A 12663-nucleotide genomic window follows, 5' to 3' on the forward strand; every position below is an offset into this window, starting at 1 on the left:
ATGCAAATTTCATGTCAATGTCTGTGTGAAAAATATATACAAGGCTGTCTGATGTTCGATTAATGGTCTGAGTTTATCTGGAATAACTGGAAATTCTCAAAGGTTTTTTTCAAATCACTTGAAGAGCCAAGAAATTAATATCTTTGTTTCCATAGAAATAGAAGTCAACTAATTCCAGAAAATATGTCACTCTGGTATTATTATTGCAGCAATTAAGATGTTTTTCCTTTTAGTTCTTTAGTTTAGCTTTGTTTAAAAATAACTGTATTTGTAGTAGGAAAATAGTCTGTCTTGATGCATTTGTATAGTTTTGTAGCCCTGAGGAATTAATACCCACTGAGTTAAAATACTTTCCAACATTGTAGCATTTAATAACAAAGAAGGAAAGGGTAGGTTAGAACTTCAGTAGCATGTCTGATAATGTGAGAATGTAATATTCAAAAAAAAATCACACTACTGTCCAATCCAATAATAGGAAGAAAAAGGCATATTTATTCACGGCTAGTAATAACAAAAATTAAGTTTTCAGTTTTCCCAGCTGATTTTGAATACACTATGCACTTCATGGTGCAGTTCTTACAGAAAAAAATTAATTCTCTTTCATTCTTTTTGCAGTAATATTTTCCTACTGTAATAATTAACTGCTATGTACCAATAAACTGCTAAGTTTTATTTGACTGAGTACACTGAAATATACAAAAAAGTGCAATCCCTTTCTGTCAGAAATGTTCAAGCAATTTGTGATATCATGTCATAACTTTTCCTTTATTTTAGGCCACTCACTTTGGTTTGCCTAACTCGCTGTCTTTAATGGCCATGACAAATGAAAAGGGAAGTGTGATTTACCTGATCTGATCTCTATGAATCAGGTTCTTAAGCACTCAAGCTGTCCAAATGCACTTTAAAATCCATGGAGCACCCTCCTACCTGTCTGGCCCTCATCACTTTTCAGGATTGTGTATAACCAAGTCTTAGTTGCTTTATTTATAAAGTCATCAAGTCTAGGTTGTTACATTTATTATAGGTTGCTGTGATTATTTTTTTTTTCTCTTCCTGCTTGTGCCTTCAAGGAATGCCGGAAAAATGAAATACTACTTTTCACTTGTTGAACAAAAACATTGAAAGCCAGATTCCATAGAGTTATATTCTGAATGCTTACTCTGATTGATGCATTGCCTACTACAAGCCTACTTTGTACAGCCCAATTATTCTATCGTGTTCATCATTATAACAGCCGTGTCCCTTCCAGATGTACATTAAGCAACCTGACAAATATGCAGCATTTAAGAGATCTGCTGGACAGTGACGGAGAATTTGAAGAAGTTAGAGGAAAGAGCTTCACATAAGTATTCATTTATGACACAGAAAAAAAGCTTTCATTAGAGGTTATGAGATTAAGCACTGAAAAGACAAGAAATGGAAGAACTACAGTTGTTTGTTTAACCTTAATTTGCCACAGTGATGCTTCTTGACAAAGAAAGACATTTTACCAACAGTCTTTCACTATTTGGTCATAACTAGTCATAGTTAACTTTGCTTCCATGGCCAAAAGCAACTTTTAAGTTCTCCATTTTGAAGCAACAAACCTTGAGCCCTATTAATACAAAATAAAATAAAATAAAATAAAATAAAATAAAATAAAATAAAATAAAACAAAATAAAACAAAATAAAACAAAATAAAACAAAATAAAATAAAATAAAATAAAATAAAATAAAATAAAATAAAATAAAATAAAATAAAATAAAATAAAATAAAATAAAATAAAATAAAATAAAATAAATCTTGTTTTAGCCCTGAAGCATAATCAGATAAATTCTGTGGCTGCATTTGGTTTTTATGTATAAAATGCTACCAATGACCCAGGGCTGAACCTCCAGAGAGGCCATGCCTTAGGCAGGTAGAATTCTATTGGAAATTTCTCTTTGGAAAGGAAAAGAAGGAAACATTATTCTGACAGACACATTAAAATAGGTAAATGTGTAAAAATTCTCCAGGGTTTGGAAAATTCAATGAAATGTGGGTTATACAGGTTAGCATCTCCAAGGCAATGCTATGCCAAGTACTACCCAACAGAGCTGCCCCAAGGGATCATATGGATAATAATTATCTAGCTACATGTAGGCAGGCATGTCTCTATAGGCATATTTACCGAGAGCATACTGGTCATAAAGTTAGGAAGAAGTCAGTCCTGAGCAATTCATGTTTGAATCAAGAATGGATCTGCAGGGTTACTGCTGCTTAACAAAGTGCATAATTTCACACTTACTCAGAAGCTATTTTACAGAAATTGGCATCCTTATTACTAAGTTAATAGAAAAATTCCAGTTGAACTCTACAAGACTTTTTCCTATTACAGTAACATTGCAGAGCTCCATTTAGTAAAAATGAGTGCTTAGGCCTTCTGACAATTTCCTTACTGAACTCAGATTCCTCTGTAAAAATTATCATTTGTGAGTCTAAAGATGGGTTTTTTCATTTTTTGAAACAGCCAGACTAGGGATGTTTTGCTGTTCAGTAGTGGTTGTAGACATATATCAGAAGCTCTGTGTATTTCAGAAAACTTCTGCTCTGAGATGAAATCCTATACTCAGATTCAGTGGGAATTTTACCACTGAATTCAGCATGTCCATGGTTTACTCTCTCTTTATTCTGGAGACTACAAATTAATGAAATGTAGCCATAACATCAGCATTTTATATCTTCACAGCATGGCAAAAAGCTCTGAAAGAATTATAGTGCTTCCTGTTTCCAATCAGGAACTGAATACCTGACAACACCTGTTCTGGTATCATCTGAGATCTGCAAATGCTTTAAAGAGGGAAGCGCTGAGCTCCACAAGAACAAGAATGGCTTACTTATACGCTTCTGCTTGGTGACAGGAGTCTGGCCTAGATGCGTAATTGGTCTCCTTGGCAAACTTTTGAGTACTTGGTTTCCCAGCTTTTGCCGTGTTATAAAATAACACTGGTCACTGGGGTTACAATCTTAACATATTACCAGTGCAAATAAAACTCTGTAAAGGCACCGCTGAAAACTGTTGCAGCTACATCCAGACATGCAGGCACAATCCAGTTTGGCTGAGTTGTACTCAAGAATTCAAAGCCCATAAAACATTAACTGAACTCCTACCACCTCCTTCCCTGTCAACTTGCCTCCTCATACGGCATCCACAGATTTGATGGCCAACTTATTATAATCAAGATACACTTTACTTTTTCCAGAGGCAAAATCCTGCCTTCTTTGAAACCAGAAGAGAACAGTAATGACAAAGTGAGTTATTGTTAGGATATGACTTCCACTGCAAGCATAACTTGTGACTGATATATCCTATTGTTATACTTCTCAAGAAGATCTGCAATATTGTTTAGTCAGTGACATGAAAAATGTGCCCTATAATTTCACAGTTCACAGAGATTCGTTCTGAGTGCTGACATGGTTGAAATCATAATATGGCATAATATTGTTATTCAGGAAAAAGACAGAGAGTCTAATTAAACTCCCCTTAAATGTTACATTTATCCTTATTAATCAAGAATTTTAGATTCTTAAGGTAATATCAAGGGAAGTTAAAATTGGTTTCTGTGGCTTATTTGATTACATGGAAACACAGGTTCTCAATTTTATCATATACAGCTTTAATATCAGCATATTAGGTATAATTTATGCCAACAGAGTAGAGCAGATAGAAAATTTTAGGAATACAATCCTCTGACAAGTCTTGTCAGGAGTGATAAAGGCTGGTTTCTGGTAGATAGGTTCCCTTCAAAACTGTGAATGACTGGATTTAAAATTCCTGAGACACTTGTGTTAGCTTGTCTTTTACAGTTTAATTCATACACTTCTGCTATTTCAGGAACTAATGAAACGAAGAGGGATTAACACCCTCTACATCACCACCGCCTTTTTTTTTTTTTTTTTCTCCCCTCCCTCAGGAAAGCGATGCTGTTCTTCAGGAGACCTGGCTCACTCAGATTGGGTGAAAATTTGCTCTCTGCTGGGCCTCCATTTATACTAGGAGAGGATAAGGAAAAATAGCTGTTACAGCTACCTGTTCGCATATATTAATCTTTCCCCCAAAACCTTGGCAACAGCTGGGAAGAACAATCCAGTTCTAAGACGTTAGCGTAGATAAACCAGAGAGCATGGGAAGAGAGCATGAGAGCATTTACACCTCCCTGCAAGGCAAAAGAAGCGATATCAAAACTTAGCACCAACTGGTTAGATGGGATCGTTGTTGAACACAATAAACTAAAAATGAAGATATACAAAATCAGAAAAGAAGAGGGCTAACATCTGCCTCTACACAAAGACAGAGAATATCAGTAAGAACAGGGTGAAAAGAAACAACTAGGGAGCCTTTGAGCTGTTTACTAAGAGAAACGCTGGAAGCAATTGAGGACTCCTAGGAACTCCCCAGGGTGTTAAATGGCAGGTGTTGACAGGTTGGCTGTAAAGTAAGCAAGACAGGGAATCCCTATGAGTAACAAAAGAGCTGAATAACAGACTTTGGGAAGCAAACTATCAACACCTGTTCACTACCCTGAGGAAGAGTAGGTCCTATACAGCTCCAATATCAAAGCTGACAAGAGTTCAAAGTGACTTTCCTGAATGGTCAGTGTAAGATGCTGCCCATAGCTCTTATAGGGCCTTTTTTCCAGATTTGGCAGTTCTGCTAAGATCCCAGCACTGGGATTTTACTCTGTTTACTTTTATTCCCTTAAATTTGATCTTGGGAATTCACAATGGTGATTCTGATTTTTATCAGTTGCTTCCACCAAGTTAATTCAGACTCTGTGATCTGTCTGAATAGTGCTGGCCAGCTTCATATCAGCTGAACAGGAAAATCAGGGCCTGATTTTGCTCTTAAGTCACTAGCAACCTTCTAGAGTTAAATCAGTGTGATCACGGGTATAAGAGGAGAATAAAAGAGAGACAGTATGCTCCAGACACAATTTTGCTCCTTTCCCATCTTTATGCAGGCCTAAAGAGTTTGCTGTAGAGGGAAAGAGTGGTATGCTTCGTTTATTAAGCAAAAGGTGGAAGTCCATTTGGTCAAGCAAGGAAAATAAAAGACAATGTATTACTATTAGGATAATTACACATATACATATCACCATGATTACCAACACTGCTAGTATTAACACATTCAAGAAACAGTTTCAGTAAAAAGACTATTGAGCTAATTACTGATGGGAGAATACCTAAAATTATAGGTGGTAATTGTGTAGCATGAGAGAATTGGCCAAATTTTGTCTTTTAGAAGTAATTGGATTGCTCCTTTTCTGGCTTTGCTTGCCTGCCCTAATACATACAGTTCTCTAGAATTACGTTTTCCATGTCTCAAAATTTTGCAGGAAAGACAGAAGGGGAAAAAGTTTTGCTTTGAGCAGATTCTCTCTCTACCTGTCTTTCCTTCTAATTTAAAATTGTGAAAGGAAGAAAGAAAGAAAGAAAAAAGCAAAACAAAACAAAACACAATTTCCATTGTCCAATATATGGCAACTTCAGATCCAGAGATGTGCTACAAATTCCCAATGGCTGGGTTCAGGCAGGTCATAAATAAAACTGCAGAGCCAACTCAAGATGCTCTTGGGTGTAACTTACAGTGAAAAACTCTGGTGCTGCATGCAGAGAGCATGGCTTAGACATTCATTTATAACAACAGAACTATTCTTCTGTCTGCAGAAGGAAAACAAATCTCCTGTTGTTAGGAATCAAAGACAAGTCCTTCAGACTCTAGGAGACATATTTAACAATGACTAAGTATGTTACTTCATAAGCATTCACTTTTCAGGACGTTCTGTCTTTCATTATATACTACTTCTGCAAATGATTGCAGTGTATCCCAAACAGCAAGTTTCTTGACCTCCATCTGCAATAAAAGTGCTTTTAAAAGGCATGATGTGAAACAAAGTATGTAAAATTGATCCCTCGAATGATTGTGAGGAACATGATTTGAAGTCTCACCCTAGTTCTGATGGGGTTCAGAATCTCTGAAAAAATCCCAGCAAGAGACATGAAATTTTCCTTACTATTCAAGGCTTATATATTCACTCATACAAGGGTGGTGATTGGTAGCAACAAGAGAAGTAACAGAAGTAAACTCTCCCCTGCCCGCCCCCCCCCCTTTTTTTCCCCAGTGAATCTTCCTTAGTTTTATCAAGTATTTGAGATTTTGAATAAACTCACTGAACTGATTTTTTTTGAATAAACTCACTGATCCCACTTCAGCATAGTTTCAGCACTATTTTACAGAATTTTAGGCAATCTTTTTTGAGACATTGTACCTTATTCCATGCTTCCAGAAATAATTTATACTATGTGGAGTCAGCTGGAATCAGGTGCAGATAAAAAAATACACACACACACAAGTTGCTTACATACACTGCTTTAGATATTTTTGGCAACCTTTTGTATTCCCATGAAACTTATTGTAGTTTGGGTTCTGTTTCTAAGTTCTCCAGCTCCAAATACTTCATTTTAATTCTACTTAATGAATTAGATATGCTTTAGAGCTATAATAAACTTTTCTTGTGAAGATATCTCTGAAGCACTGAATCAAATTGCTTACTGAGAATAAATACTGCAATAATATATTTACATAAATAATTTAAAATCCAAGAGCACAGTAGGTAATAAAAATATATCGCCACGATAAACCATGAAACCAGAGAATAACACTGCTTTAATTAAAAATTACAAATAAACTGCAGTAAACAACTTATTTACACATAGTTAAAAGTCTAACTACTGAATATCCTGGACTTGTTGAATACAGAAAGGAAAAAAATATTTAAACCAATCTCTCCACACAGACAAAATATTGAGGACCGTAACTGTGTTTAATTAAGATCTACTGTTAATAATGGATTTCAGAGAGTAAGACTCTTCTTTTAATTTCCCAAGGTGAAAAATGTTATTAAATTTGGCCTTTAACTTCTCATTGACATGTACACTTGAAACTTCTGATTAAAATTTCAGAGGTTGGGAAGAGGCACCCAAAATTAAACTCTTAAATCTGGCACAAAAATAACAATGATCCCTGATTAAGAAATCAAATTTCAGAAACTTCATTAGTGTTCTAATAATAAATTGTTGGGTTATAATTAAAATGGTGCCTGCTGGATTTCTTTCTTTTTTAATTCTAAAAAAGTTAGAAATGAGAGGAAATTAAATACTTTAAAAATAGGTTAATGAATCTAAGAAATGCGATCCAACTTCAATAATTTTTTTTTCTTTCTGGCAGTGATCACAGAGGAAAAAATGTTGCTCACCACCCAAATGTATGTGTTCAGGTAAATTCTCTTGTTCTGTCTGCTCCTTCCTTTCTATAACATCCATGGTACAAAGCACACTATACTCATTGCAGCATTTTCACAGGAAATCATAAATCTGGGCATAGTTGGGGAAAAGTCAGTGTTACCCTAGTTTTAAATGGGTATAATTTAGAGTAAGATTAAACTAGATTCCTACATTATTTGGCTGGTCAACATAAGCAAGTGGTTCTTGTTTCCAATAGGATGTTTCTCCCTTGAGTTTCTTTGAAATGTTAGCATCAGTAGGTCAGAGAAGAGCTGACAGCATGAAAGTTCACTGCTAATTGTGTGCAAAACAGATAGCTAGAGCTTGTTATGTGGTTTTGAGTCTAACAAATACTCAGAGTCATATTTTTTTTTTCAGTGTAATATATTTTGCCAGCTTGCTTGAGCTTTTAAATGAAATTTCTCAGTCTGCAAAAACACATCAAGCTGAACAATAAGAAGGAAAATTGCTTCAAAAGTACAGCTGTCTTTAGGAATTTTTACAACGTAAGCCATATTTATCAAAGAGATAAGTAATTTGAATCTCATTCAAACATGAAGTGTTCAAACTATAAATTCAATCTACATGTGGACAGTGGTACGAAAGTTTTCAATACACTGTTCATGGTTCTTGAAATGCATTTATAATGTTATATCTAGTAGAGTAATTAAATTTCCTGATTACCAATAGCCATCAGCCCCTTCTAACAAGTTTTATATAGAAAACTAACCAAAAAAATAAGGCTGCAATTAGACATATCTCAGTTGTTATAGGCTGAAAATAAAAAAGTAAAATTAGTAATTCTCTTGTTATTTTGTTTGTATGTCTGCACATTTTGAATAGACACATACTTTGTTGTGGGTGATGGACATTGTTCACATTCATTGCCATTCTGATATTCATTGCCTGTTGCAGACACACAACATTGCTTTCTCATTGTCACTGATATTTAGTGTAATGTTTTCTTAAAAATTCTGTTCTGTGTCTGCATGGCCTATATTTTACCAGTATAATCAGAGTAAAGACTCTGATGATGTAATTATTACAGAATGGTCTGAGAATTATGTAAGTTGGCATGCAACCTGCATAAAAGCCCTGGATGTAGGCCCAAACTCTAAACAAACACCTGTCTGTAGGAACTTAAGACAAAAACATTTCTGCCAGACCCAAACCAGTGAGTAGCTTTGGCCTTTATACATGCAATTTCACATGACCCAAATTGTAGATGCTGCTCCCATATACTGCAGACTTCCTTTTTCACTGCTGGTAGCTGTGTTTCAGTCATATTGGTCAGTGTTAAAAGTATCTTCTAAGAATGCTATTTTATGCTTTTCTGTAATTTTATCAGAAGGACATAAAGGTAGTGAAACTAGCCTTGCATTCCACTTTTTCCCAGATTTCCATTATATTTACACTATTTTCTTCTAACTTATACAAGCACTTCCTTTTAAATAGTTTCCATATATAATAATTCTTCATTCCCAACCCAAACTAGCTTATTTCTGTTCTTGCATATGCAGAATACAAAAGAAAATCTTGCTTTTGGTTAAAAACCTTCCAGATTCTAGCTGCACAGATATGAACACACTTCTGAGGAACTTCTTCATAGTTTATGAGCCAGTAATGGTCAAGCTTTTAGAGCTCCTTTGCAACCAATTGTGAGGTGGGGTGGACTGCAAAAAATGTTTATGTTATGCAGCTGGTTACACACAACACACAAAGCTAACAGAGTTTTCAGTGACTTAATAGTATTTCCTAAAATTTCAGTGGCAATTCAGATAGGAGAAACTCAGCAAACTCAGTTGGTCAAGGAGAGAAATTCAGATAATAGGTTCCAGATTGTTCATTCTGATAACCAAATCCAAATATTTTTCTTGACTTTTTTTTCTTTTCTTTTAGAATTGCAAAATCAACTGTTAGAATAACTATTATGACTCTACTTATCTGCCATGGAAATATGTAAACTTATGGAGAACTTCAATAATTTTTTCTTAAACTGAGTCCCAATCCCAAAAGGCATAAATATCTTTTCACTACACAAACCACGTTCTGAATAGTGCTGCTGAAGGTCATATTGCTGTATGCAATAGAAATCCCATAGTTTTACCATCCATCAACACAAATCTGTGTGACAACAGTGAAAGAAATAAATCCTTAGAGCAAAAGCTAAAATTAAGAATATCAATGCATTCAGTACACAAATAAATTTAGAAAACAAGGGAAATGACATCTGCTAAAAATCATCCTTCAGATAAACTGATCTGAAGATAAACTGAATGGCAAAACTCAAAATTTCTTTTGATAAAAAGAACTGAAATATTCACACTCCATTAACTAGGTATTTTTTAGGTGATGCAGAGAATTGAAGCTTCTAATTATGTGCCTTGCCTTTTTCCTTCTTTATTGCAGATGACAATGCTCACCTGATAAAATTCACCTTCTCCTCATTTGAATCCAAGATTGTCAGTGCAGTCCTTTACAATGGCATGCTTACCAACATTTATTACTGAAAAAGAACATCTTCAAGATCCTTCTGCAAATCAACATTCCTTTTGTAAAACAGTACCTATGCCAGACCTTCTTAAGGAAATGCAAAATCAATGCTAAATAATCGTGTAATAGTAAGGAAATCTACCTCCACAGTGTAGACTGATGTTACACATTGTTTAGGTAAAGCTTTGAAGTCGTTCTCACAAAGATATTTATGCTTTTATAGATGTACGCTGATATCTAGGGGAAATTAGACTCCCGAACAAAAAACAAAAATTACCTAAATGTAGACTTTAACTTTAGTGCCTTATCTGCAGTCCTCGAACGCTAACAAAAGCAGTCTGTAAAGCCAAGTTAGTATTAGGGAAAAAACTGTTGATCTTTCATAAAAAAAAAATAAAAATAAAAACAAATCTGAAAACAAAAGACCAGTAGAGGTGGATCAATTTATAAGACCATGGCATCACTTAATACCCAGTTTTGCTCCTTGTGGCATGGTGCCTGTATAGATTACATTACCATAGTACAGAAATCAGCATTTACTTGCATTGATCTGGGCAAGAACAAGTCCTAGCTTACTGTAGCTTCAGTGTTTCAATGAGAAATATTGTCCCGTAGCCCTTGAACACAGATGTACAATCACTATTTCACTAAGGAACATTATAAATGATCATAAACCAATATAATCAATATGTAAAATAGATGAGTTCTATCCATGTTTTCAATTTTACATGTTTTCTCTGGCTCTCATGAAGGAAAAGGTGTAAACAAGCAGGTTAAAGGTTATTCTGAAACACTATGCTAAGGTATATCTATTACTTGTGGCACTTGATTATTCCACTACACTCTCATAGCCTGGAAAATTATTGTCCCCTGTCTAATGCAGTTCTTTGTCTCCATCATACTGAATCTCTTCACTGCAGGAAAAAGGAGGCCACTTCTTCCACTTTTTATTATCTGGAGCCCAAATGACTTTAATTTAACTCTGTACTGACAGACAAATTATTGGGCACAAAAGACACTCACTTTCTAGGGGATGAAAATTAGAGGGTACTGCACTCACCTGATAGTCTGATGTTGCAAAGTATCTGGATCAGTGGCATTTACTGTTAACACGATGCTGCCAATTGGGATGTTTTCTTGTTTTGTCACTGTCATTGGGTTTGGGTGGAAAACAGGGCCTTCATTCACGTCCTTAACAGTGATCTGAACGGTTGCTGTAGAACTGGGGCCATAGGCTATTTCTGGAACCAGTGGGTCTTCATTTTCTACTTTAATCAGCAATGTGTGGAATGCTGAAATCTCATAGTCTAAAGGCTGTAAAACATCATAAATCAGAATAGAAAGAGCAAAGAGAGTGCTTAACACATTTCTTCATTCAATTTCCCACTCAAAGTTTGTGGGAGAAAAAAATTAGCCAGAAAGGGACAACAGCATTCTTTTGCATCTATTGCATCTGATGCTTGGCCAGAGTTTAGTGATAGACATGGCAGTAGTTATAAAATACACTGAAGATAATTCCTGCCTTTATATTTATATACCATTCATTTATATTACCATTCATGTGAAGGAAAAGGGAAATATAATGTGAAAACCAGAAAGTTCACCATGCTTTGAGATTAACAGACGTATCATGGGCTCCTAGAAATTTTCATAATTCCTCTATTTCATCACGCTGAAGAATTCATACTGTTATACTATTCAGCTGTTATTTTTTAACAGCTTCATTTGAGCTTTATTATTTGCAAGTTGACCAGTTGCACTTAATGAAAGATCGAGATGTCTCTGTATCCAAGAGCATATATTTTTCTGTCATACCTCAAACATACAGTTCTTACATGTACGTGCTTATTTATGATATTATATACATTTTTCAAACAGAGCAGAGTTACACTTAATAGGTATATATGATAAATAACATAAGGCTCTTTTTTCAACTCCTACATTAAAACCAAACCCCCTGCCATGGAAAAATACTCCATTACTCTTTAGAATTGAAAATGCATTTTCTGAGGCATTCTCAAACAGAGAATATTCTGGTACAAGCAGCAACCAGGATTATTATTATTTTTTATTTTTTTTTAAATACAGGATTATCTTCAACTATCTTCATACAAAGACAGGTAGTGGGTTTTTTAGTTTGTTTGTTTGTTTGTTTTATGATACTTTAGAAATGTGGAATCAAAGGCAGCACTCTAGTTCAGTTTGAAGCCACATTCCTTACTTCCCTGGTATTTGTATATGTGTCCTCTGAGTACAAAATGTGGCACTCGAATTCTAATTGTGCTCTCAGTCACAAAAAAAACAGCACTGTAAAGTCTCACTATTAATTAATTGTGATGGTTCCGAAAAAACTAGCTATTACTTAAGGACAAAGGCAGTGTTGTTAGCATCATGCAGGTTGTTATCATTAAAGAAGCAAGGTTATTGTAACAGAAAGGGAGTTATACATATTGGCTTAAGGAAACAAGTGCTGGTAGCCAAGTATGTATTTTTGAGTAACTTATCCTTGCTGTGCCTTCTCCAATGTAGTAAATCCAGGGGATGTAACTTACAGTAATAATGCAGTATAATAGCAAATTATCCTTACTTTGACAACAGAGAGCATTCCCTCATTAGTCTCGGGATTGGTATGGATTTCAAAACTCTGGCCTGGATTTCCATTAATAATGGTGTAGACAGCTCTCCACGCTCCAGTTGCAGGGTCATCTCGGTCACCAACAGTTAAGTTTACTATTACACCTGTGACTCCTTCTTTTACTGTGGCCTGAAACTAGAAAAAAAAATGGAGAGGAAATTGTTAATATTTTCAATTAATGACCACGCAGATGAGATATACAAGCCAGCATTAATTATTTATCACAACAGG

At 35.1% G+C, this 12663-nt stretch overlaps 1 protein-coding gene across 1 annotated transcript in view; it reads right to left on the reverse strand.

The window, feature by feature from the left end:
- CDH13 (cadherin 13) overlaps nucleotides 1–12663 on the reverse strand; it is a 481427-nt gene that overhangs the window by 50356 nt on the left and 418408 nt on the right. Inside the window, exons 9-10 of the mRNA XM_084294592.1 lie at nucleotides 12385–12567; nucleotides 10858–11111 (exon numbers count right to left, since the gene is read on the reverse strand). Coding sequence (XP_084150718.1) covers nucleotides 10858–11111; nucleotides 12385–12567 — 437 coding nt within the window. The remainder of the gene's footprint in view (nucleotides 1–10857; nucleotides 11112–12384; nucleotides 12568–12663) is intronic.

This window comes from Netta rufina, assembly GCF_964035555.1.
Source record: "Netta rufina genome assembly, chromosome: 13".
NCBI classification, from domain to species: Eukaryota; Metazoa; Chordata; class Aves; order Anseriformes; family Anatidae; genus Netta; species Netta rufina.